We start from the raw sequence: 25,767 nt of genomic DNA, 5'->3' as shown, positions 1-25,767 counted from the left end.
ATCTTGCAGTTGTTCGAATACAATTTTCAGACACCCAATAGAATGCAAAAACCAGTCGCAAATCAACACAGCAAATAATTCAAAAAAACATCAGTCACAAGAAGTACATATAATCAATTTACAAACTGTCTGTATTTGACTACAGTTTGCATTATGCACACCCTGTCTGGTGATTTTCTAAAGCATTTTGTGATGTTGCATCCCAAAACCATCAGATAAAAATTACTAAATTGGAAACCGCATCGCAAATTTCTGCCAGTAGCATTATATGAGATTTTCCACTATAGCCAAATAAAAACCTTATCACTGCGGAATAAAAAATGCCTACATCCAAATACTGATTTCTCTCTTACACAGCCTGTCTGGTGATATTCTGATGTATTTTGTCATGTTGCATCAAAAAAATAAATGATCAGATAAAACTCATTGAAATAGAAACCGCATCGCAAATGTCAGAGAATAGCAGTTTATAAGATTTTTGACTTAGTCAAATATAGAAAACTCATCAACATGGAATGTAAACTGTCAATATTCAAGATCCTGCCTGGTGATATTCTAATGCACTTTTTCATGTTTTATCCAAAAACCACAAGATAAAATTTTTTGAAATGAAAACCACATCGCAAACACCACTCTTTGAAATTTTCTGCAAATCTAAACCTTATCAAAATGGTAATGCTGTCATCACTTCATCAGTGTATAACAAAAAATGTCTATTTGCGACTACAGGTTCCAAACGTAAACGAACCGAACCTAATCTCAAAGATGACGAAATTTTGAAACTTCTGGAAGAAGAGCTAAGTGACGACGCATTTACTTCATCTGAGCCCTCTAACTATAGACATGGTACCCTGCAGAAAACATCGATAAAATGAATTATAATACCAAAATATACTCGTCTGATATTGTAAATTTTGTGCTTACCTCTTCAAAATCTTTTCTGTATAAATTCGATGAAATACTTGTAATGTTCCATTGTGCATCTCTTGTTTCGATCCATATCATAAGTAAATGTATTGAGCAAAATAAAGTATAATTTGATTTCGTAATACTTACTTTTTTCACTACCAATGGGACAATTTTTTTTTTGTACACTACCAGTGGGACACTTTTTTTTTCGTGGACTACCAGTGGGACATACGTCATCCCAGTTCCACAGGGGGGGTTAGGGGGGGGATGCGAAAAATTCTCCGACAACAGATTCTAATTTGGAGGGGTCCAAAGAACAATTTCCATTAAAAATTTTTTTTAAATTCGAAAAAAACGTAATTGGTTGCCAAAGGGTAAAACTCAAATCGATGTCAAACTTGGCCAAGATGTTTTATGTATTGTACCAGTCCAGTGAAGGTATTCGAACTGAATTTTAAAAATGTTTGAAACAATGCTGAAAAACTAAAAAATAATTGCTCAATGTCATAACAAGCAAAATGTAAATTCATAAAAACAGTTCTGTATTTACTAATTAAAAAAGTGCAACAAACACAACGAGTACCTAGGTATAAAAATAATCCATTAAAAACGCGAGAATATAAAAAAGAGCGAATCAAAATTCGATGAAAAATATAAAACTTCAATAAACGTACAACAAAATACATAGAAAATTGGTTGAAAATATGAAAATAAGTAGGTATGTACATGTTTTAAAACAAGGAATCAAAATTCGATTAAAAAGTTCTTAATCGTAGCCTCGTAGGTAACAAAATTCAATCATTTAATATCAGAAGCCCTATTCAAGTAACCAACTCTTTTCATGAATTCAAGACGAGACATTCGGTTTTCTTGGTATTACCTATTTATGGGACTTTGTTGAAGTAAAGAAATGCTTCCGCATGAATCTGTACGTGTATACTTTCCAGTAGGATGTCTAAATGTTACTAACAAGTCTTGGGAACCCTGGCTACACTGACGAAATTATAATATTAAAAAGCGCAAACGATTGAAAAAAATACATCGTTTGCGCTTCCGGATGAGAACAATGGGAAGCGCAAACAATGATTTCCCGGATAGGGTGGGTCGAAAAAAAAACGAAGTCTCAGAATTTTCTGAAATGCATGTATTTCGTTCATTTTGAGTTGAAACTCACCCAAAAAAGTTTTTAGCCCCCGACGATACCAGGGGGCTGAGCCATGGTGCCTCAAAGTAGGGTTTATTTTGTCTAAAAATTCATGCTTTTTACATAAAAAGCTCAACAAATTTTTTTTCTTAGCCTTAGCACTCAATTGGTACAGTTTGAGATGCTGAATCTCCCTATGATGTTCATTTTTTTTGGTGAGACCGGCTTACCCCTCCCACAAGTCCTAGAAACTTAGAAAGTTTGAAAAACATCAAGTTTTAGGCATCTCAAAATTAAATTTGCGATTTTTTGCAAGAAAGTGTCGTTTTTTTTTTTTACTTTTTTGCTTATAAAATTTTTTTTTCTCAAAAAATAATTTTTTCCCTCGAAAAATTCGCCTGATTCAACATCTCTAGCCTCCGCTAAGTATTATTTGTGCAGCTCCTAAAAATTCTTAGAATATTTACTGCACCATGGCTCAGCCCCCTCGTGTCGTCGGGGCTAAAAACTTTTTTGGGTGAGTTTCAACTCAAAATGAACCAAATACTTGCATTTCAGAAAATTCTGAGACCTAAGTTTTTTTTCGACCCACCCTACTATACATAGACCTCTGGGTTAAAGGGTTAATTTTAAATTAGAATTCATCCCCTGGCAGATTGACGTTGGGTTTCTCTGGATCATATGCACTTCTGCATATTCGGTTCGGCGTTTCTTTTACTATTTCATTGTACAGGTCGGCCGCCCACTCAATGCGAAGGTGTGGTTTCGTTTCTTTGCTGTGCTTTTTAAAATAAGTATCAGCTTCGCTTATTCGTTTTTTCACTTCGCTTGGTTTCATGCTGATGCACATCAGCTCTACAGTGGCATTCCAGTGCACCCGAATTCCCAAAAATTGGACATGGGGTACATCGATATTCTTATTCCGAAAGACAGTCATATAACTAAGGCTCTGCTGAAAGGCCTTGGGCAAACTCCAGTCTTTCTCTTTGCTGGGTGTCATTTTTTGCTTGACATATTTTAGTTCAACTAGCAACATGGTCGATTTATATTTATCTGTGAAGACTAAATCGATTATTTGTCTGCCAGTTACGTCGTCTACAAAATCAACCTGTTCTGCCATTCGATACTTTTCTGATGGAATACAGTCTTCTAATGTTCTTTTAGTTTCCATTTCACTGATGAAATATGTCAAAAGAAAGGATTCGACAATTTGTTCGTCACCAGCAAACCGACGATTCAACATTTCGGATAATAAGTTTGCCTTTATTTCGCACTCCCCGAAACGTTTGCCACCCAACATACGAATCAAATATTGGGATAAGGATTTGGCTAATGGACCTAACGTGCTACAATCATCTTGTTTTTGTTTTATGAAATTCGATAATGTATTTCTCTCATCTGAAAGGGGAACCAATTTCGATGATTTGAGAAAATGCTTTTTATATTGATGGTAAACTTCGACGTTTGGTATTGTGATGAAAACATCCATATCCTGGTAGTCTTCCGTTACAATTTGGTGGGGATGAACGGACACGTATCCCATGGCCATCAAAAGTGAAAATACAATATCTGAGTGTTCTGCTGAGTTGTATTTTAACAAGTTGAACGTAATATTATAAATAATTTCGAAATCGCTCAATATAAGTGATGTCATCTTATCATATGAAATTGATAGGATTGTGGTCTTGGTCCGCCAACTTTTAATTAACTTGCCGACATCATTTTTGAAATCATCGTGTGTAAATAGTTTATTAACAATTTCAGTCTTACCGGATATTGTCCAATAATCAATCACTACTTGCGAGTTGATAAACCCAATCGCAGATAAAGGAGCGAACATAGGCACAGCAAGATGACTCAATGTCCTATATCCATCATATCTATCAACTGCATTCTCCATTTTTGTTTGATTAATATCCCTTTTAGAATATAGTATTCGAAATTCTTCTTCAAAAGTTCCGTAATAAGGGAAGAAATCCTTGACGCCAAACCCGTGCCTCAAATCGACGTTATTCAAACCAGAGAGTCCGGTTGTCTCTCTGATGGGCAGGATACCAGTGATAAAACCTTTTTCAAAATGTATGTTAGTTTTGAATGTAGCCTGCATGAATTCTTTAAAGAGCTTTACAAAATCATCAGTAGTCTTCTTTGATGGTAATGAGTGTGCTAAAGCTTCATGAAAATATGTGTGGGAAACGAAATAATCGTATTCGTCCATTAAAATTATCACTTTTTTCCCATACACTTTATGCAGTGCTGAACTCAAAATTTCGATGCTTTGCATTACTTCGCCTTCGGATAGATCTCTCGTTGAATCGTAATATTTATCTATTTTCTGCAACCATGACTGAGCATTTAACTGCTCGTCGATTGTGGCCGTAAGGTTAGTGGATTTTTTTTTAAAATAATGTTGTAAATAGGTGTGACTGCGATAAACTTTTCCTATCATAGAACGAAAACGGCTCAAGCCACCATCAATTGTGAGTATCGTACCATCTATTATTATAACAGGATGCTTTGCCAAATGATCGTTATTAACGGTTTCACGCTGAGAAATCAACGGTGGACTGTCAGTTTCAGAATCCTTGGTATCGGTAGTTATTATACCTTTGGTGAAATAAAGGTAGGGTAAGTGCGCTGGTTTGTGACAGTGTACTGGTTTGTGACACTTTCACAGTTTAAGTCGAAAATAAAGGTAACACTGATTATTTTTATAGATTTTGGTATTTTTCTGTGAAATTTCAATTCATTTTCTATAAGAAACTTCTTATAGTTTCTTCTGTGATGCACGTTATCAAACAAAAAATGCTGTCTAAATATTCGCCATGTGGAAAACATCAAAAAACACCCGTTTCTAAGAAGCAATCCAGCTATTACCTCTGATGAATTATGCCGTTTTCAGTGGTTAAACATCAATTTTAAATTAATGTGAAGTGAAAATATTGTGGAGTATTGTCTAAAGATGGCTAAGATTGAGTTGTTTTCAGTGAAATTTCTTAATTAATTTAATATTTTGGACTGTTACGAACCAGTACATCAAAATTGACAAAACACTAGTTTGTGACGTTTTGTCACAAACCAGTGCAAATTCGAGTCCTCACTAGTACTAGTTTGTGACGGTTTGATTTCTTGTTATAAAAAGCGTATAACTGTTATTATTTTCAACCAAAGTAAGTTTTCTTCAATAAAATGACATTAGCTATCAAAAATAACTGGTATAAATATAATATATCTTTTTGAGAACAAAAATTCCAAACTGTCACAAACTAGTCTCTATGTACTAGATACATCGACGCTCTTATCACTTTTACTCCTGAGTGATGAATTGAATTCAAAAAAATACATTTTTATTTATAAATAAATGTGAGATTATTTATTTTAATCATTCTTTGCTAGTTCTACACCTTTTTTTATGCCCTGAGTGAGTTTGAAATCATTGTAACATTGGAAAATCATGATTTTGTATCATGTTACTTTAGACCTTATCAGGTATGTCATTTTGAATACTTCTTACGTGAGTTTGGTGGAGATGGATATTGACGTATACTTGAAAGAATAGTGTAGCCAACGTTTTCATTCAATTAAAATCAATCATACACTATCCATTTACTAAATTTATGCTAATTATTCGTTTGTTTTCAAGAGGTGTTATGCACCAACTCTAGTGGGTATATACTTGACTCTGAGGAGTATTTCTGTAATTAGATGATAAAAAAATATCAACTTCTATTCAAATTAAGAGAAAATACTGCTATATTCAATTTTCAATTCAATAGTATGGTTATTTTGTTGAAAAAAGTGAGCGTCACAAACCAGTACCATGTGTCAAAATAACTAGTGCTTGTGTGTTACAAACTAGTTCAATTCTCATTTTTTATATTTTTTTAATTTAAAAAAAAAATGTGATCAGATATAATGATACTAGATGATTTATTTTGATCACTATTAGTATGACTTACTAAAAAACCATCTCCCAATATTCTACCTACTTTCAACAATGTTTGAGAGTGATTCAAAATTGAGAAATGCTTAATGTGTCACAAACCAGCGCACTTACCCTAATTAGCAGATTTGTCTCTGTTTTCCACATTTCCAAAATCATCAATGGGTAGCTGATGGTAAAATTGCAACATGGTTAGTAATATCGTCTTTCCCCACCGCCTCGGCGAAGTATTTATAAAGGTTGTGTATTCGTTCTCTTTCCAGATCTGATCAATGAAGAGCGATTTATCGATCCACATTATAGAATTTTCAATCATAGCTTGAAAATTAACTGCGACTTGTGTCGAGAATAAATAAGGATCTGATACATTAACTCCCTTTTTAGTCAATATTTTCGTCTGTTCCCAGTCGGCGAATGCAAACGCCAAGTTGAAATATACAAAACTCAATAGAATTTCCATCTTCTTCATGTGCGCTGGTGATAGGGCTGCAGTAGACGAGAATGTCTGCGAACAATATTCGTACCTACAAATATGAAAAATTTTTGCATTGGTAAATCGAGACCCAAACAAATAAGCTCCTTTACATCATTATACCTTCATAGATATATTCGACTGTTTTTTGTATTAATTTTCAATAACCAGTAGGTAGGGAGGGGTAAAATGTGTATTTTCGAGAAAATTATTCTCAATACGCATGATGCGATTTTCCAATAGTATTGCGTCTAACTAATAAACTTTGTAAAATATCATCACTTTTTTATTGCCCAATTTCTTCAACAATTTTTTCTATGGTACCCCCTCCCCCATTGTCATTTTTTCGCCCTTCCCCCAAAAAATTACAATTTTTTTCAAATCATCTACTACAGTTGCACATGTTCAGCAGTTTGATGACCAAGATCTCTGAAATTTTTTTGTATTTTCTAAAAAAAAAACGTTGAAATAATTATTTTTTACTCATAAAAAAAAAAAAAAAAAAATTGAAAAATGATGAAAATATTTTCCAAAAAATATACATTAGGCACGCTAAAGCTTATACATGGCCACAGGCCCGTTTCTGGAAGTGACATCGACTATCCGAGTCTCGGAACGTTTTTCGATTAAAAACTATATTTTCATGATGTACGCACCTTAGTGGTGTGCGTTGAGTTATACTCATCAGTCATCCACATTTGACGCAATTTTTCTATTTTAAAAAAGAATTGGAATTTTTTCAAAAAAAAATGATAAATGAACGTTTTTTTATTTAAAAAAAAAAAATTAATGGATCTTATATTTTTCAAAAAAATTGAAATATTTACCTATTCTGTTTTTTTTCAAGAAATTAAAAAGTCACTTGATGAAAAAGTAAAAAAATAGAAAAATTAAATCAAGTATTTAAAAAAAAAATTAAAAATTGAAAAATATGAAAAAAAAATCGTCCACTTTTTCCAAACCTCGACCTACCGCAATAGCACTCATTTTTATCAAAAATTCGGCTAAAAATAAATTTTTTTTGAAAAAATTAAAAAATCAAACTTTTTAAAAAAAATTGAAAAATTGGATTTTTAAAAAAATTGAAAATAAGTATAATTTTTTCAATGTTGGCCGTAACGAAATTTTTTTCGTTACGTTATTTTGTTACGTTACAAAATTGATATTTTTTTAGTTGTTACAGTTTTTGTAACAAAAGAAATGCTGTAACGATATTTTTCGTTCCACTGGTATTTGAATTTTTTGTTCCGTTATTTTCGTTACCATTTTTTCGTTACAGAAACGTTTTTTCAACGTATTTTTGACAATATTTCAGAGTAAAATGCGTTTGTAACAAAAAAATTGTAACAAAAATAACGAAAATAACGGAAAAAACATTCAAATACCAGTAGGTATAACAAAAAATATATCGTTACATTTTATCATTACGGACACAATCATGACACAATCACGTATTTTAAAAAGAGAATTTGAAAAACTGAAGCATAAAAAAAGAAAAATCTTATTTTTCTTTGCTTAATTTTTAAAAAATGGTAACTAAAAAAATAACGAAAAAGGTAACAAAATTTTTTCGTTTTTCGTTACGTTACTTGAAGAGAGATATTGTTACGTTACGTTTCAGTTACACAAAATCACATGATCACAATAACGTTTTCGTTACAGTTCCGTTATGTGTAACGAAAGAAATTTCGTTATTTTCGTTTTTCGTTACAGTTTCCGTTACGGTACGTCAACACTGATATTTTTTTTTTAAAAATTGATAAAATTGAATTTTTTTTTTAAATTGAAAAATTGAAAAATTAAATTAAATACCTAGGTACTTAGGTATTTAAAAAAAATTGAAAAATCTTTTTTTTTAAATTAAAAAATTGTAGGTACCTATTTTTTTTTAAAAATTGAAAAATTAAAAAGTTTAATTTTTTCAAAAAATTAAAACATTAAAAAATTATATTTTCTTCAAAATGATAAAATTTGAATTTTTTTTCAAAAAAATTGAATTTGAATTATTGTTTCAAAAAAAAAAAAATGTACACAAAGAGAAAAGTCAAGCTCAACGACTGTATCCGAATGGGCGCGAATATGTGCTCGAAAGTGATTCCACATTTTTTAGGCAGGCTTGTGATTTAGCTACAAGTAAAATTTTGAGTTAAAATTTATCCGACCATTTTGGGAAAAAATCATACACCATCTTGTGGTGAATATTATTTTTGCTTGTTTGAAGTACTTTATAATAATAGTTTTTAATCAATGTAGGTGCCTATATATCAATAGAAACTAGACAGTCAGTAGATTATGTATGACCACTTGTTTGCTAAATTTTATGGTATCCAATATGGCGAGAGAAAGGGGGGTGGCGGCTATTAGAAATTGAATAGGATATTTTTTCTAATAGCGGCGCGCCACACCGATGTACGTTGATTAAAAACAATCGTTATAAATTACTTCGAATAAGCAAATTATATTTTTCACTAACCTGGCGTTATTACATGAGATGATGCATGATTTTTTCCCAATATGGCGGGATAAGTTTCAAATTACAAATGTATTTGTAAATTTCTTCAAATATGAGTAATAAAAGTTCGTGTTTCATCATAATTCACGAAATATGTTCGTAAATATGATTTTACTCGTTCAAACTAACCTCATAAAAGTTTGTTTTACATCGTATATTGAATAAAAAATGTTTTCCAACATAAAAAGGTCAAATTTCAGGTTTCTTAGGGAGCAGAAATTGGGGTGGCGGAAATAGGAAAAATGAAATTTTGGAGTGGCGGCTTTTGGCGAAAAACAGGGGTTCTCTAAAATTAATTTTTGAAATATAAAAAAAAAAGTGAAAATGACTATTGTAGCATGTAGTAGGATAACTCAGGGAACGCTTTATTCGAGTTATCTCAAAATTTGTGGAACGTTTTTGCTTGGAATCAATCAAAATAGTAGATAAAATAGGTTTAAGTACGTATCTACGGTAATACAGTATCTAATCTACCTATTATATATATAACTTACTTCGAAGTTCAAATACTATGGAATGCACAATTTTTGAAAAAAAAACAAACGTCATTTAGAAAAAATTGTCGATCTAATGAACTGACGAGAACTTGATCAATCTCTGCTTGAAATGGCTCGATATTCTTCCGATATATAAAGTAAAATTATCGCGATAAGATGTTTCTATCTGATACTAAGCTAATACTATAGTAGGTATGTATATGTTTCTTTAAACGCTCCATTGCTAATTCTGATTTTATCATGCAGCAAAATTTAATGAAACTTTTTCCAATTTACTATTTGCGCAACTACATACTTATATACATTTACAAAGACTTCCATATGTACCTACTACCTAAATGTACATACAATCATACGTCATATTTACTCTTCTTGAAAACGAAGTCTGACATCAACTCTTGCAAGTCGAGTTTTAAAAAATTCTCTGCCCATTCCCACTCCGGATTATGTCCCCTTGTCCCGCGAAAAATGTTATTTTTTAGGTTCATAGACGTATATGTAGATTTAGTGCAAAACGAGGTCAAAAAATTATATACATAGTGCAAACCGAGATCATCAACTCATTTTTTGTGACCTCGGATTTTTTTACATAGCAAACGTTAATAACGAGGTCATGTACTGTCTCTGTACAAAGTTTGAGGGGTGATCTCATTTTACACGCATTTTACGTACAGATATACATTTTTCAATATTATATAAAGGGCGCATAAAGCGAGATCATGGTAAAATTTAAACGAAGTGCCGTGTAGGATCTCGGTTCATACGTATGCTAAAACAAAATATATCTGGCCATGCGCTGGCCCTATGCCTACGTATGAACGTGCAGTTGAACGCGGCCCCCATACAGTAAGTTGATTTTTTTGATATTTTCGAAATTTTTTGGAGGTGATCTCGGATTGCACGTTGTATATGTGTGACCTCGTTTTGATACAAATATGTCTACACATGAAAAGTGGTATTACGCAGCCCATACTAGATAAACCTCAGACTTTTTGCGGCCCATATGGACTTTTTGCAGCCCGGCACCGGGCTGCAAAAAGTCTGTTCAGTTTTCACTCGCTACAGACATTCAAAAACAAGCCAACGCGCGCCGCGTGTATATGAGGCAGAATACCACTGAAGACCTGCATTATCCGATTTTATGAACTTGGCGTTACATGCACAAGCTATTCAAGTACCTCACCTCTCGGAAAGTGAATGAAAACATTTTTTTGATGGCGGAAAAAGTCTGGGGAATATCTAAAAAACATACACTTGAGTGGGGAGCCCTCCTTAAAAATTGAAAATTGAATTACAAGCCTAAATATAAGTCTTTCTCCAACCTGATGGAGTATATACCTTCTTTTAATGGCCCAGCAGTGAGCTGCTTTGAGAACACATGAAAAAAATCAAGCGCGCCTCTGCTAGTGCAAACCAAACGTCGGTCCGCAAAAAGTCAGTGAAATGTCATGGGCTGCGTAATGTATGGGGACAATCTGTATATATATATACATATTCTAGGGGGCAATCTCGTAACCTTTTTCTTGATTAACCAGCAAACTCATAACGTTTTGGCAAGCTCGTAACCTTTTTAGGACGTGACTTTGCTATGAGGTGCTATATGAATCTACAAGGTGTGGGGAGTCTACTGGCAAAGTTTGAGGAGGGACGTGAGATTGCTGTTTATACAATTTCACTTTTGACTCAATTTTCAAATGAGTACATAGCCTAATTAATAAGTATGAAGATATGAGGAAAAGGTGTTTATTGCCAAGAATCATTTTTTACGTTTTTTACGTTCTTTTTGATGATTTTGGTGGTTGAAGATCTCCTCTTTCACATGGCGTGGTCAAAAATCGTCTAAAATGAATTTTTGACTGCTCAATTTTAATTTAGAATTGATTATACAGGTCCGAATTTTCGTGTTTTTCAACCTAAACATCAATTTTATGGGAAAAGTATGCATCCAAGGAAAAAAATGCCCATGAAGGAAATTGTAGAGAGTAAAATTTCCTTTCTGCTCAGAGCTGGTTATTTTTTTGTAGGATGCTTTGTTAAAAAGGTATTTGCAAAAAACAGAGATGTATGAGACTTTTAAAAAAAAGCTTTCTTGAAAAATAGATGTTTCGGCAATGAGACACTTTCCACAGGTCACCAAAAAATCAAGTTAACGAATATAACGCGGCCTAACATCGAGTACTATCAGGCCTACGGGGTGACGCGTCGAGCGCATGCATAGCAACGAAGTTATAGAGGAGTCTTGAGATTGCTGTTTATACAAAACGTTACGAGTTTGCCTGTATGCGGCTATATATATATATGTAAATTTAGTGCAAAACGAGGTCAAAAAATTATATACATAGTGCAATACGAGATCACCGACTCATTTTTGGTGATCTCGGATTTTTTCACATAGTGCACGTTAATGCCGAGGTTATGTACTGTCTCTGTACAAAGTTTGAGGGTTGATCTCGTTTTACACGCATTCTACGTACGGATATACATTTTACAATATTACATAAAGGGCGCATAAAGCGAGATCATGGTAAAATTTAAAGGAAGTGCCGTGTAGGATCTCGGTTCATACGTAAGCTAAAACAAAATATATCTGGCCATGCGCTCGCCCTATGCCTGCGTATGAACGTGCAGTTGAACGCGGTCCCCATATAATAAGTTTTTTTTTGTTGATATTTTTGAAATTTTTTGGAGGTGATCTCGTTTTGCACGTTGTATATGTGTGACCTCGTTTTGATACAAATATGTCTATATAATAAGGTGCACTGGGGGAAGTCAGAACGTTTTTTCACAATTTCAACTTTGATCAGCTGTTACTCTCGTACTAATGAACCAATATGGCTGAAATTTGGTATGTAGGTTCCCATAAGGGTTCTTAACCTATGGTGAAAATTTCAGCGCGATTGTCGCAGTAGCTTTCGCACAATCGAATAAAATGTAACTTGTTCTGACTTACCCCACTTCGGGGTAAGTCAGAAAATCTACAAAATTAATTGGTATTATTAGGATTCGACCCTGATCGATGCACAATATGTCGAATAACATGTTTTCGAGGTCGTAGAATCCAAATTTGGAGTTATTTTTTTTTGTAAGAGTGGGGGGTGAGGCGTGGGGAGGGGGCAATTCCAAATTTTTCGTACATTATTGTGTAATATGTCGATTGATATGTTTTCAAGGTCGTAGAATCCGAATCTGCAGTTATTTTTTTTGTAGGAGTGGGGAGTGAGCCGTGGGGAGAGGGAAAATTTCGAATTTTTCCTACATTATTGTGTAATATGTCGAATAATATGTTTTCGAAATCGTAGAATCCGAATTTGGAGTAATTTTTCTTGTAGGAGTGGGGGGGTGAGGCGTGGGAAAGGGAAAATTTCAAATTTCTCCTACATTATCGTGTTATATGTCGAATAATATATTTTCTAGGTCGTAGAATTCGAATCTGGAGTTATTTTTTTGTAGGAGAGGGAAGTGAGGCGTGGGGAGAGGTAATATATCAAATTTTTCCCACACTATCGTGTAATATGTTGAATAATATGTTCTCGAAGTCGTAGAATTCGAATCTGGAGATATTTTTTTTGTAGGGGTGGGAGGTGAGTCAAGGGGAGAGAGAGTAAATTACAATTTTTGCCTATATTAATGTGTAATATGTCGATTGATATGTTTTTGAGGTCGTATAATTCGAATCTGGGGTTATTTTTTCGCAGGGGTATGAGGCGAGGCAAGAGGAGAGGAGAAATTTCAAATTTTGCCTATAATATTGTGTAACATGTTGGTTGATATGTGTTCAAGGTCGCAGAATTCGAATCTTGAGCTAGTTTTTAGGGTCGAGTGCTATTCAAGTATCACCGTTTGGGGAGAGGGCCCCACCCATGCGAACCTACGACTCACCTTCCACCTTCACCATAAAAAATGACTCCGGATTCGAATTCTACGACCTCGAAAATATATTATTCGACATATAACACGATAATGTGGGAGAAATTTGAAATTTTCCCTTTCCCCACGCCTCACCCTCCACTCCTACAAAAAAAATTACTCCAAATTCGGATTCTACGATTTCGAAAACATATTATTCGACATATTACATAATAATGTACGAAAAATTCGAAATTTTCCCTCTCCCCACGCCTCACCCCCCACTCCTACAAAAAAAATAACTGCAGATTTGGATTCTACGACCTCGAAAACATATTATTCTACGTATTACACATTGATGAAGTCGAATCCTAATTATCAATGTTCACTTTTCTGACTTACCCCATAGCACTAATTTAGGGGGTAAGTCAGAAAAAGCGATATAAATAATGAATAATTGAAAATTTAAAAAAATTGAATACTTGGGGTTTTACATTATTGTTTTAGGAATACTTTCACTTATAATATCACTTTTACTGATCATTTCTTCTGAGGTAAAAACCAGTTTGAAAAACACTGATTACAATTTGAAATCAAATTCAAAACAGCAACTAAAAATGAACCAATGAAAAGCCTGTAAAATGAAACTGGGTCGCGAAATTTTTTATGCTGTGATGAAGTAGGGGTAGTACCCTCAAGTTACCCCTGGGTAGCGCTTCGGCAGATATAAGCCTCTAAGAGCTAGAGCAGTTTTTCTGACTTACCCCGAATTCGGACTTCCCCCGGTGCACCTTATATGAATACACGTACCTAGTACCTTGTGGTGCCCGGGTCTTTTATGGTAATTGTGGTGCCCGCGTACATAGAGGATCACATATATATGTATGATAAAGGTGTTTTGGAGCAGTTTATTTTTTTTGAGTTTTTTAGTTGTAGTGGTGCCCGTTATATAAACTTGGTACTTGTGGTGCCTGCCTCAAAATTTTTTTTTCACCTTAGAGTGCATTTCATCAAATTCTACATCGTTTTATATAAAAAGACCTTGTGGTGCCCAATTTGGGCGCCACAAGCCCAAAACCGGGCACCACAATGACTACGTATACTTAAAACGGGCACCACAATGACTAAGTTTAAATCTATATACATGTAAAAACCATACATTACGAGATCCGTTTTATATAAAATCGGGCATTGCGAGATCCTGAGATCCTTTTGCCGGATCTCGCAAGTTCTTTCATATGCCACGGTACTCGCGAGATCCGGGGGACCCTGTACACCCATTTTCAGCCGGATCTCGTTTTACCGACTATTTATATACTTATATACGACGCATCTTGCGAGATCCACCCCCAAATCACGTTCGGGCCGTTAGTGGATCTCGGTTTATGCGGATCGCGAAATTGATGGCGGCAATGCATAGAAAGGCACAGATTACACACTGGAACGTGCGTTCGAACGAAGTTGTAGGGTTATTATTTGAGTTTTTAGCATTTTTCGAAATTTTTTGGGGTGGATCTCGTAATGCCTGTGTATATGTCGGATCTCGCAATGTACTCTAAGACAGTATATATATATAAATTTCATTTCATCAAGTTCAATAATAATCACAACTCATTGTAAATTGAAATTATATCCAACTTAAAAGCATCCTAATGATTATGATGAAACCTTTAAATGAAATCTTTATTAAATCAAATTTATACCTATATGTAGATACATCAACCGAAACTGAAAGATTGAATATTTTTTAGACTGAATAAATTCCTTTCCAATATGAAAAAATAATCAATTAGAAGATATGTAGGTATGCTATTAAAACCCATTTCATCGCTATTAATCAAGTATTCATCCATACTCTAAAAAACTAATAAAAAAAAATTGGGTAAAAATTAAAAATCAAATTAAAAATCAAACGGAAATAAGCAATAGAGGAATTCGCATTAGGTTAAATTTCAACTTGAAAGGCCATTTTAATTTCAATCATTATAAGACGTATTAGTGGAAAAAATAATTACCGATATGAATCTATATATCTATATATTAAAATTATGACCGGATTTTTGTAATACTGAGATCTCAGGAACGGCTGAACCGATTTTGATCGACGAAGTCTCAAACAAAAGCTTTTGACCCGTAGATGTGCAGGTTTTTATCAAAAGTTCAAAAAGTTGCGCAGTAAAGCTCAAAAAAGCTCAATAATTGATTTTAGTCTATACGTAGCGCATTTAACGTATACAGAGAAGTACGTATATTATACCTTGAAAAAGCATCGAAAGAAGTGTAATGTCGAAGAAAAAAGTTTTCAAAAAAGTTGCGCCTTAAAGCTCAAAAAAGCTCAATAATTGAATTTAGCCTATACGTAGCGCAGTTAATGTATATAGAGAAGTACGTATATTATACCTTGAAAGAGCATTGAAAGAAGTCTAATGTTGAAGAAAAAAGTTTTCAAAAAAGTTGCGCCTTGAAGCTCAAAAAAGCTCAATAATTGATTTTAGCGTATACATAACGCATTTAATGTATACAGAGAAGTAGGTACGTATATTATGCTGAACCAATTTTGCTCGACAATGTCTTTAAAAAAATCTTTCAACCCGTAGATGTGCAGGTTTTTATTGCTCGACAATGTCTTTAAAAAAATCTTTCAACCTGTAGATGTGCAGGTTTTTATTGAAAGTTCGAAAAGTTGTGCCGAAAAGCTCAAAAAAGCTCAATAATTGATTTTAGCCTATACGTAGCACATTTAATGTATACAGAGAAGTACGTATATTATACCTTGAAAAAGCATCGAAAGAAGTCTAATATCAAAGAAAAAAGTTTACAAAAAAGTTGTGTCGAAAAGCTCAAAAAAGCTCAATAATTGATTTTAGCCTGTATGTAGCGCATTTAATGTATACGGAGAAGTACGTATATTATACCTTGAAAGAGCATCGAAAAAAGTCTAACGTTACCTTAATGCCAAATCCGAGTATGTCCATACAAAAAAAGGACGATTTTACGCATCACTGATAAGGCTCGGATATGCTCGGAAGGGTTCGTTGAGTTCTGATTGAACATCGGTCAGCTTCGTGCATCTTCGGTGGTGTATTTCAACTGTACTCCGATGCAAATTTTTCAATTCAGGGCTTCCCAGAGCCTTATCAGTGACGCAAAATGACGATGTTTTTTTGGATGGACATACTCGGATTTGGCATTAAGGTAACGCTAATGTCTAAGAAAAAAGTTTACAAAAAAGTTGCGCCTTAAAGCTCAAAAAAGCTCAATAATTGATTTTAGCCTGTATGTAGCACATCTAATGTATACAGAGAAGTACAATTATTATACCTTGAAAGAGCATCGAAAAAAGTCTAATGTCGAAGAAATAAGTTTACAAAAAAGTTGTGCTTTAAAGCTCAAAAAAGCTCAACAGTTGATTTTAGCCTATATCACACCTCGGGAGTTATAAGGTCACATCTCAAAAAAGTGAAATTTTACAGGAGAGTGATTTTCTTTTTTTTTAAAACTTGATTCATTATTTTCATCAACGTATAATCAATTGTGAGGAATGAATAGCATGTCATTTTGAAGATTGGGTATCCTACCTTCATTTAGCATAAGAATATTTTGAAAAATAAAATCTTTTAGAGGAAATATTTCAATGTTTGGAAAACATTTTGAGTTATAACCTTTCATAAAAAGTGATCTGGAGGCGAAAAAAAGCGTCCAAAAAAATTTTCATGATAACAAAATTGTAGAGAATTAAATTTCCAATCGACATAATGTCGTTAGTTTTTTTCTAGAGTGCTTAGTTTTTGAGTTTTTCCCAAAAAACTAAAATTTTAATATATATGCAAATTAATTTTTCTGAAAAATGTTCTATTTTAAAAATTTTTTGTTTTGGAACAAACCTACAAAAAATACACTCCTTGTGATTATTTTACATCTTAAAAACGTTCAACACTATCGAAACTGGTTTCTGACACTTTGTATGTGCAAATTTTACTCAAAGAAAGAGGAGTTTTTTGAGATGTGACCTTATAACTCCAAACAACTTGCAATGTTGTAGAAATTTTGAGTTAGGCCCTTTGCATTTTTTACATGATCTAAGCAGCATACCCGACTCAAAGTGTTATTTGTGGTTGCAGGGGGTCATGCAAACCCCAAAAATGCAAAAACATCAAAATCGATTTTTTTTTAGATGTGACCTTATAACTCCCGAGGTGCGATATTTAGCGCATTCGATGTATACACAGTAGTACGATTATTATACCTTGAAAGAGCATCAAAAGAAGTCCAATGTCAAAAAAAAAGTTCACAAAAAAGTTGTGCTTTAAAGCTCAAAAAAGCTCAATAGTTGATTTTAGCCTGTATGTAGCGCATTCGATGTATACACAGTAGTACAATTATTATTCCTTGAAAGAGCATCAAAAGAAGTCCAATGTTGAAAAAAAAGTTTACAAAAAAGTTGTGCCATAAAGCTCAAAAAAGCTCAATAATTGATTTTAGCCTATATGTAGTGTATTTGACATATACACAGTATAGTACGATTATTATGTACCTTGAAAGAGCATCAAAAGAAGTCAAATGTTGAAGAAAAATGTTTACAAAAAAAGCTGTGCTGTAAAAAGCTCAGAAAAGCTCAATTATGTCTGGATTCTTTTGACTCTAGGATCTCAACAACGGCTGAACCAATTTTGCTCGATGAGGTCTCAAAAAAAGCGTTCTGACCCGTAGATGTGCAGGTTTTAATCAAAAGTTCGAGAAGTCGTGTTATAAAGCTCAAAAAGGCTCAATAATTGATTTTAGCATATTTGTAGCGCATTCGATGTATACACAGTAGTACGTATATTATACCTTGAAAGAGCATCAAAAAAAGTCAAATGTTGAAAAAAAAAGTTCACAAAAAAGTTGTGCCATAATAAAGCTCAAAAAAGCTCAATAATTGATGTTAACCCTATACTCAACGGCTTCAACGAATGCAAAAAAGTTTGTATATTGTATACCTTAAAAGAGCATCACAAAACGACACATCTTGAAGAAAAAAAGCTTACAAAAGATTGTGGTCAAAGCTATGTGAAAGCTTGAAAGTTTTGGCCATGTAGTATTTGATCTTATTTGATGTGTAAAAAAATATACAGATTGTACTTTGAAAGATCATCACGAAAAAAGTCAAAAAACCATTCTAGACAGTAAAAAACTTTGGAAAATTGAACTTTACTATGTACTTCCTAATTAAATTATCTATTTTGATAATCGAGACATCATTATTAGATTATTACTTATTGGAAATTAAAATCTAGTGAAATTCTCAGTATAGGTAGTAATGTACCATACATACCTACCTACTTAATTGATTTTGCAATGATATCATTTATCAATGTTAATCAAAAGAAAATCCAACTTCATCAGTAATCACGAATGGTAGGTAACTGGTAAGAGATTAAAAAATTGAAATATTGATATCAATCAGCAATTTGCGATGAAAATAATTTAATTATAAATTATTCTTATTAGAAAAATCAGTGGTCAGTTGTCAGTCTGTAGCGATAGGAATTGCAGTATTTTCTGTCACTCTGTGAGAGAAAATTGTTCTACATTCAGCTGCAACTCATTTTAGTTCCATAAATACGCGATCTGGCGGATTAATTACGTAAAAGCGCCATCTGGTGAGTTAGTTCTCTCATGACCAACGAGTTGTGAGAGCAACGAGCCAAACGCTAGTCATTTGGCGACTCCCGATGATACAACATCGGATATCAATGTTCCGGAGATGGTATAGGCTTGTACCAGCTACATTGCCAAAACATGGGATATAACCATTCAACAAAGACGTGAATGAAACGAAAATGATAAGGTATCGCTTCATTATTCACAAATGGGAAAACTTTAATTGAACGACAGAAAAAGGGAATTGCACGACAGAAAAATCCCACGACGAAATCGTGTATTTGAACGACAGGGATTTAACGACAGATTTGGTCATATAAAACGACAGCATTGAACGATAGGCCTTGAACGACTAGCATAGAAAATTCACGCCACGAAAAAGGGAATGCACGACGAAATTATTTCAATTGCCCAATACCCCAAATTTTTGTCCTCTCGTTTGAATTAGTGTACATGAATGGAGCAGTATTTGTGAATAATGAAGTGATACCTTATCATTTTCGTTTCATTCACGTCTTTGTTGAATGGTTATATCCGATGTTTTGGCAATGTAGGTACCTGCTCAGTGCACATAGGTACATTGAACTACGTATAACATTACCTCCGAAGGTCAACTTTTCTTTGTTGCTTCCTCCTCAGCGAAAAAACCGATTTCAGACCGCATAGTAGCGAGGTATAAACGAAAGTATGAATCATGGAAAACATTCGACGAAATGAAAAATGAGATTTTCAGTGTCTGGGCTATTTCTGTAAAGTATGATGTATGACAATCAAACTGCACTTGCCCATTTTTCACCAAGAACACGTTGTGCAAACATACGTTGGGGATTCAAATACGACTTGAAAAACTATCTGTGCCAATAGAACCAAAAATGTGCCTCTAGGGCAGAATAGAAAGAGGGGTAGGCCAAGCAAGGCTTAAAAGGCACTCCTCATCTAATCATTCATACCTACTTACTGTTCTTATGTTATGTAGGTACGTTGATATCTTTAATTCTTTAATAATTAATCGTTTTTAGAAATTTGATTTTGTGAATAAATTCGTCGCTATTATCATTATGTCGTCGTTCATTTCCTAAAGTCGTCAATGCATTTCATTCCATTTGTCGGGCATACACTGGCGTTCATTTGATTGTTTTGGCGTGCTCTTCAATTTTTGTTGTCGTGCGATTGTTGAAAACGGTTTCCGTCGTTAAAAAAGTGGTTTTGGGACGTTAGCATCTGTCGTGCAAAACACTTTTTTTCTGTCGTTCGAATGATTTAATCTGTCGTGCCGATAAATGGCACCCTTCACAAATACTGCTCCATTCATGTACACTAATTCAAATGAGAGGACAAAAATTTGGGGTATCGGGCAATTGAAATGATTTCGTCGTGCATTCCCTTTTTCGTGGCGTGAATTTTCTATGCTAGTCGTTCAAGGCCTGTCGTTCAATGCTGTCGTTTTATATGACCAAATCTGTCGTTAAATCCCTGTCGTTCAAATACACGATTTCGTCGTGGGATTTTTCTGTCGTGCAATTCACTTTTTCTGTCGTTCAATTAAAGTTTTCCCTTTCCAAAATATAAATTTCCAGAAACATTTCATACGTAGACCTAGACCAGACCCCTATAGTTTTCCCTTTTCCATCATCATCACTGCTGAAATGAAATTAAGACGTACTTGTTGTAATGTAAGTCCTAAGTTTAAAGTTGTAGTTGTAGAAGTAGAATGAATCGGATAACGTTACAATTCGTACAAGAAACGAAAAATGGCGATGGCGTTGGCGATTACTGGCATTGGGGTTGGCAGGGTTGGCATTGGCGTTGACGTTGGCGTTGGCAAAACATATTGACCGCGCTATTCCATGTGAATTTCTAAGAAAACGGGGGACTAGAGGGACCGGTTAATATGTATTATCCAATTCAGCTGAAATTTTCAGGATGCTATTTAGTCCGGCATATGACAATAGGAGTAATTGCATCCCCCCCCCGTCGATCCTCCGGGACAACTTTTTTCTTAAAGGGGACATCCTAAGGAACATTTTAAAGCAAAGTTGCCAAAAAAAAAGTTGGCCTTACTTACAAAATGGCGGCCATTTTGATTGACAGGTCAGCCGAAATCGCCGATTTTGCGTTTTAACATAGGACTTGCACGAACTTTTTCAAACTTTACAAAGGTAGATCGAAAGATCATGCAAAAATTTATCAACTGTCAAAATTTCAAGTGCTAAACTGCATTTTTCGATTTTTGGTGAATTTTTGAAAATCGAATTTAGGCCAAAAATGGGGGAAAAAATTAAAATTTTACCAAATTGACCAAGAAAGCTGAAATTTTGGATATACCCTATTTTCGACATGCCAAATCGATTGGAAACGGTTTCAACCCGTTTTGAGCGGTTCTGGAGCCTCCAGCAGATTTTTGAAACTCGAAATTCCCACAAAATTTCATCAAATTGGAGTTGTAAAGCTAAAATCTATTCGAAAAACTAATTTCAATACGCTACGAAGTACTGCAGGTAAATTTCAAGTCGTTTTGGATCCTCCAGCGGCTTTTTGAAAATTCCTGAAGCCTCCAGCAGATTTTTGAAAGTTTAAATTTTCACAAAATTTCATCAAAATGAAGATGGAAAGCTGAATTTTACTCTACACTCCAATTTTAACACCCTCTGAAGACGACTTCAGGTGGATTCTAGTCATTTTAGAGCCTCCAGTGACTTTTTTGAAAATTACTGGAGCCTCCAGCAAATTTTTGAAACTTCAAATTTCCCCAACATTAATTTATCAAATATAGTTGACAAGCTGAAATTTACTTCGCAGACTACATGGTGGTTTCAAATGATTTTGAAGATTCCAGCTAAGTACTTTTAGGAAATTTCAATTTTACAAAAAAACGTCATACAACGTTTCAAAAAGTTGCTGGAGGCTCCAAAACGACTTGAAATTCACCTGCAGTACTTCGTAGCGTATTGAAATTAGTTTTTAGAATAGATTTTAGCTTTACAACTCCAATTTGATGAAATTTTGTGGGAATTTCGAGTTTCAAAAATCTGCTGGAGGCTCCAGAACCGCTCAAAATGGGTTGAAACCGTTTCCAATCGATTTGGCATGTCGAAAATAAGGTATATCCCAAATTTCAGCTTTCTTGGTCAATTTGGTAAAATTTTAATTTTTTCCCCCATTTTTTGCATGATCTTTCGATCTACCTTTGTAAAGTTTGAAAAAGTTCGTGCAAGTCCTATGTTAAAACGCAAAATCGGCGATTTCGGCTGACCTGTCAATCAAAATGGCCGCCATTTTGTAAGTAAGGCCAACTTTTTTTGGCAACTTTGCTTTAAAATGTCCCTTAGGATGTCCCCTTTAAGAAAAAAGTTGTCCCGGAGGATCGGCGGGGGGGGGTGCAATTACTCCTATTGTCATATGCCGGACTAATTGAGAGCGATCAAATTCGAAAAATAATTTTTTTAATGCAAAAAAGGGCTACCTTACCCCTCCATGACATAAAAAAGTCGACAATCGAATAAAATTGCTACATTGTATTACTTGAATGCCTAATATAATGTGTCAACGGACTCGTATTCGCGATGAAACGAAAAATTTGTATATTGCAGCGATTCTGAAATTTCCTCCATTGAACACCCCTAATTTTTTTTTTTGGGGGGGGGACTTGTGGAGATGGAATTCTGCACATTACGATATGCTGTTAGCACATCTCCATGTATAGATCACACATATGCTAGCTACCTTAAGAGGCCTAGCAGTACCTAGCTTCTGAGAGCTTCGTAGGTACCTGGCGACTTACCGCCTCGTTACCTACTTTTCGGACACTGAGTGTATTTATGTATACCACACAGACATTTAGCTAATAATATATATCTTACGAAATAAGAAACATCTTCGGTTGTTATTTCATGTATTGTTTATCAAGTACATAATAACAACTTACTCAAGCTATATTATTTATACCGGCCTGTACAGTATTACGGAAAGAGAGATGGCATTATATGCCTTAGAAAGTGCAAAGCACATCACCACAGGGAATAGGGAACAGTACACGGATGTGGGAAGGTCCATATATGTTACTCATCAAGATGAGATTTACAATAAGGATCTACAGTTGTTTTACGTAATAACTCCTGGACCCGAGTGCATCTGGACAACTCTATCAACGTAACTGGAACACAGATCATATTTCGAAATAGATCACTTGATCGCAAGCTTCACCAGTTCATATTTTGTATATGACTGGACTTGTGCTACTAATTTAGTCCATTAGATTTACGCAAACGTATGGTATAGGTACATTGTAGGTACCTGCTCAGTGCACATAGGTACATTGAACTACGTAAGGTGCACCGGGGGAAGTCCGAATTCGGGGTAAGTCAGAAAAACTGCTCTAGCTCTTAGAGGCTTATATCTGCCGAAGCGCTACCCAGGGGTAACTTGAGGGTACTACCCCTACTTCATCACAGCATAAAAAATTTCGCGACCCAGTTTCATTTTACAGGCTTTTCATTGGTTCATTTTTAGTTGCTGTTTTGAATTTGATTTCAAATTGTAATCAGTGTTTTTCAAACTGGTTTTTACCTCAGAAGAAATGATCAGTAAAAGTGATATTATAAGTGAAAGTATTCCTAAAACAATAATGTAAAACCCCAAGTATTCAATTTTTTTAAATTTTCAATTATTCATTATTTATATCGCTTTTTCTGACTTACCCCCTAAATTAGTGCTATGGGGTAAGTCAGAAAAGTGAACATTGATAATTAGGATTCGACTTCATCAATGTGTAATACGTAGAATAATATGTTTTCGAGGTCGTAGAATCCAAATCTGCAGTTATTTTTTTTGTAGGAGTGGGGGGTGAGGCGTGGGGAGAGGGAAAATTTCGAATTTTTCGTACATTATTATGTAATATGTCGAATAATATGTTTTCGAAATCGTAGAATCCGAATTTGGAGTAATTTTTTTTGTAGGAGTGGAGGGTGAGGCGTGGGGAAAGGGAAAATTTCAAATTTCTCCCACATTATCGTGTTATATGTCGAATAATATATTTTCGAGGTCGTAGAATTCGAATCCGGAGTCATTTTTTATGGTGAAGGTGGAAGGTGAGTCGTAGGTTCGCATGGGTGGGGCCCTCTCCCCAAACGGTGATACTTGAATAGCACTCGACCCTAAAAACTAGCTCAAGATTCGAATTCTGCGACCTTGAACACATATCAACCAACATGTTACACAATATTATAGGCAAAATTTGAAATTTCTCCTCTCCTCTTGCCTCGCCTCATACCCCTGCGAAAAAATAACCCCAGATTCGAATTATACGACCTCAAAAACATATCAATCGACATATTACACATTAATATAGGCAAAAATTGTAATTTACTCTCTCTCCCCTTGACTCACCTCCCACCCCTACAAAAAAAATATCTCCAGATTCGAATTCTACGACTTCGAGAACATATTATTCAACATATTACACGATAGTGTGGGAAAAATTTGATATATTACCTCTCCCCACGCCTCACTTCCCTCTCCTACAAAAAAATAACTCCAGATTCGAATTCTACGACCTAGAAAATATATTATTCGACATATAACACGATAATGTAGGAGAAATTTGAAATTTTCCCTTTCCCACGCCTCACCCCCCACTCCTACAAAAAAAATTACTCCAAATTCGGATTCTACGATTTCGAAAACATATTATTCGACATATTACACAATAATGTAGGAAAAATTCGAAATTTTCCCTCTCCCCACGGCTCACTCCCCACTCCTACAAAAAAAATAACTGCAGATTCGGATTCTACGACCTTGAAAACATATCAATCGACATATTACACAATAATGTACGAAAAATTTGGAATTGCCCCCTCCCCACGCCTCACCCCCCACTCCTACAAAAAAAAATAACTCCAAATTTGGATTCTACGACCTCGAAAACATGTTATTCGACATATTGTGCATCGATCAGGGTCGAATCCTAATAATACCAATTAATTTTGTAGATTTTCTGACTTACCCCGAAGTGGGGTAAGTCAGAACAAGTTACATTTTATTCGATTGTGCGAAAGCTACTGCGACAATCGCGCTGAAATTTTCACCATAGGTTAAGAACCCTTATGGGAACCTACATACCAAATTTCAGCCATATTGGTTCATTAGTACGAGAGTAACAGCTGATCAAAGTTGAAATTGTGAAAAAACGTTCTGACTTCCCCCAGTGCACCTTATAACATTACCTCTGAAGGTCAACTTTTCTTTGTTGCTTCCTCCTCAGCGAAAAAACCGATTTCAGACCGCATAGTAGCGAGGTATAAACGAAAGTATGAATCATGGAAAACATTCGACGAAATGAAAAATGAGATTTTCAGTGTCTGGGCTATTTCTGTAAAGTATGATGTATGACAATCAAACTGCACTTGCCCATTTTTCACCAAGAACACGTTGTGCAAACATACGTTGGGGATTCAAATACGACTTGAAAAACTATCTGTGCCAATAGAACCAAAAATGTGCCTCTAGGGCAGAATAGAAAGAGGGGTAGGCCAAGCAAGGCTTAAAAGGCACTCCTCATCTAATCATTCATACCTACTTACTGTTCTTATGTTATGTAGGTACGTTGATATCTTTAATTCTTTAATAATTAATCGTTTTTAGAAATTTGATTTTGTGAATAAATTCGTCGCTATTATCATTATGTCGTCGTTCATTTCCTAAAGTCGTCAATGCATTTCATTCCATTTGTCGGGCATACACTGGCGTTCATTTGATTGTTTTGGCGTGCTCTTCAATTTTTGTTGTCGTGCGATTGTTGAA

The 25,767-nt window shown here is 34.6% G+C and overlaps 1 protein-coding gene and 1 long non-coding RNA gene across 3 annotated transcripts in view; one reads left to right on the top strand and one right to left on the bottom strand.

The window, feature by feature from the left end:
• Window positions 1–25,767, top strand: part of LOC135839729 (uncharacterized) — a 134,217-nt gene that overhangs the window by 68,952 nt on the left and 39,498 nt on the right. The gene's annotated exons all lie outside the window — the stretch shown is intronic.
• LOC135839724 (uncharacterized) lies at window positions 1,429–9,647 on the bottom strand. Of its 2 annotated transcripts, none has more exons than XM_065355887.1 (3): window positions 9,475–9,647; window positions 6,111–6,520; window positions 1,429–5,748 (listed from the first exon to the last, which is right to left on the bottom strand). In XM_065355887.1, exon 3 carries the CDS (start codon window positions 4,500–4,502, stop codon window positions 2,688–2,690), a length of 1,815 nt encoding a protein of 604 aa, XP_065211959.1. In that variant the 5' UTR covers window positions 4,503–5,748; window positions 6,111–6,520; window positions 9,475–9,647; the 3' UTR covers window positions 1,429–2,687. The 2 variants fall into 2 exon arrangements, with proteins under 2 accessions (XP_065211959.1, XP_065211960.1); XM_065355888.1 differs by having other exon boundaries at window positions 1,429–4,660; window positions 9,475–9,643.

The sequence above is a fragment of the Planococcus citri genome, chromosome 3 (genome assembly GCF_950023065.1).
Source record: "Planococcus citri chromosome 3, ihPlaCitr1.1, whole genome shotgun sequence".
Lineage (NCBI taxonomy): Eukaryota > Metazoa > Arthropoda > Insecta > Hemiptera > Pseudococcidae > Planococcus > Planococcus citri.
The sequence above is the reverse complement of the archived record's forward strand: the minus strand, read 5'-3'. Positions and strand labels throughout refer to the sequence as shown.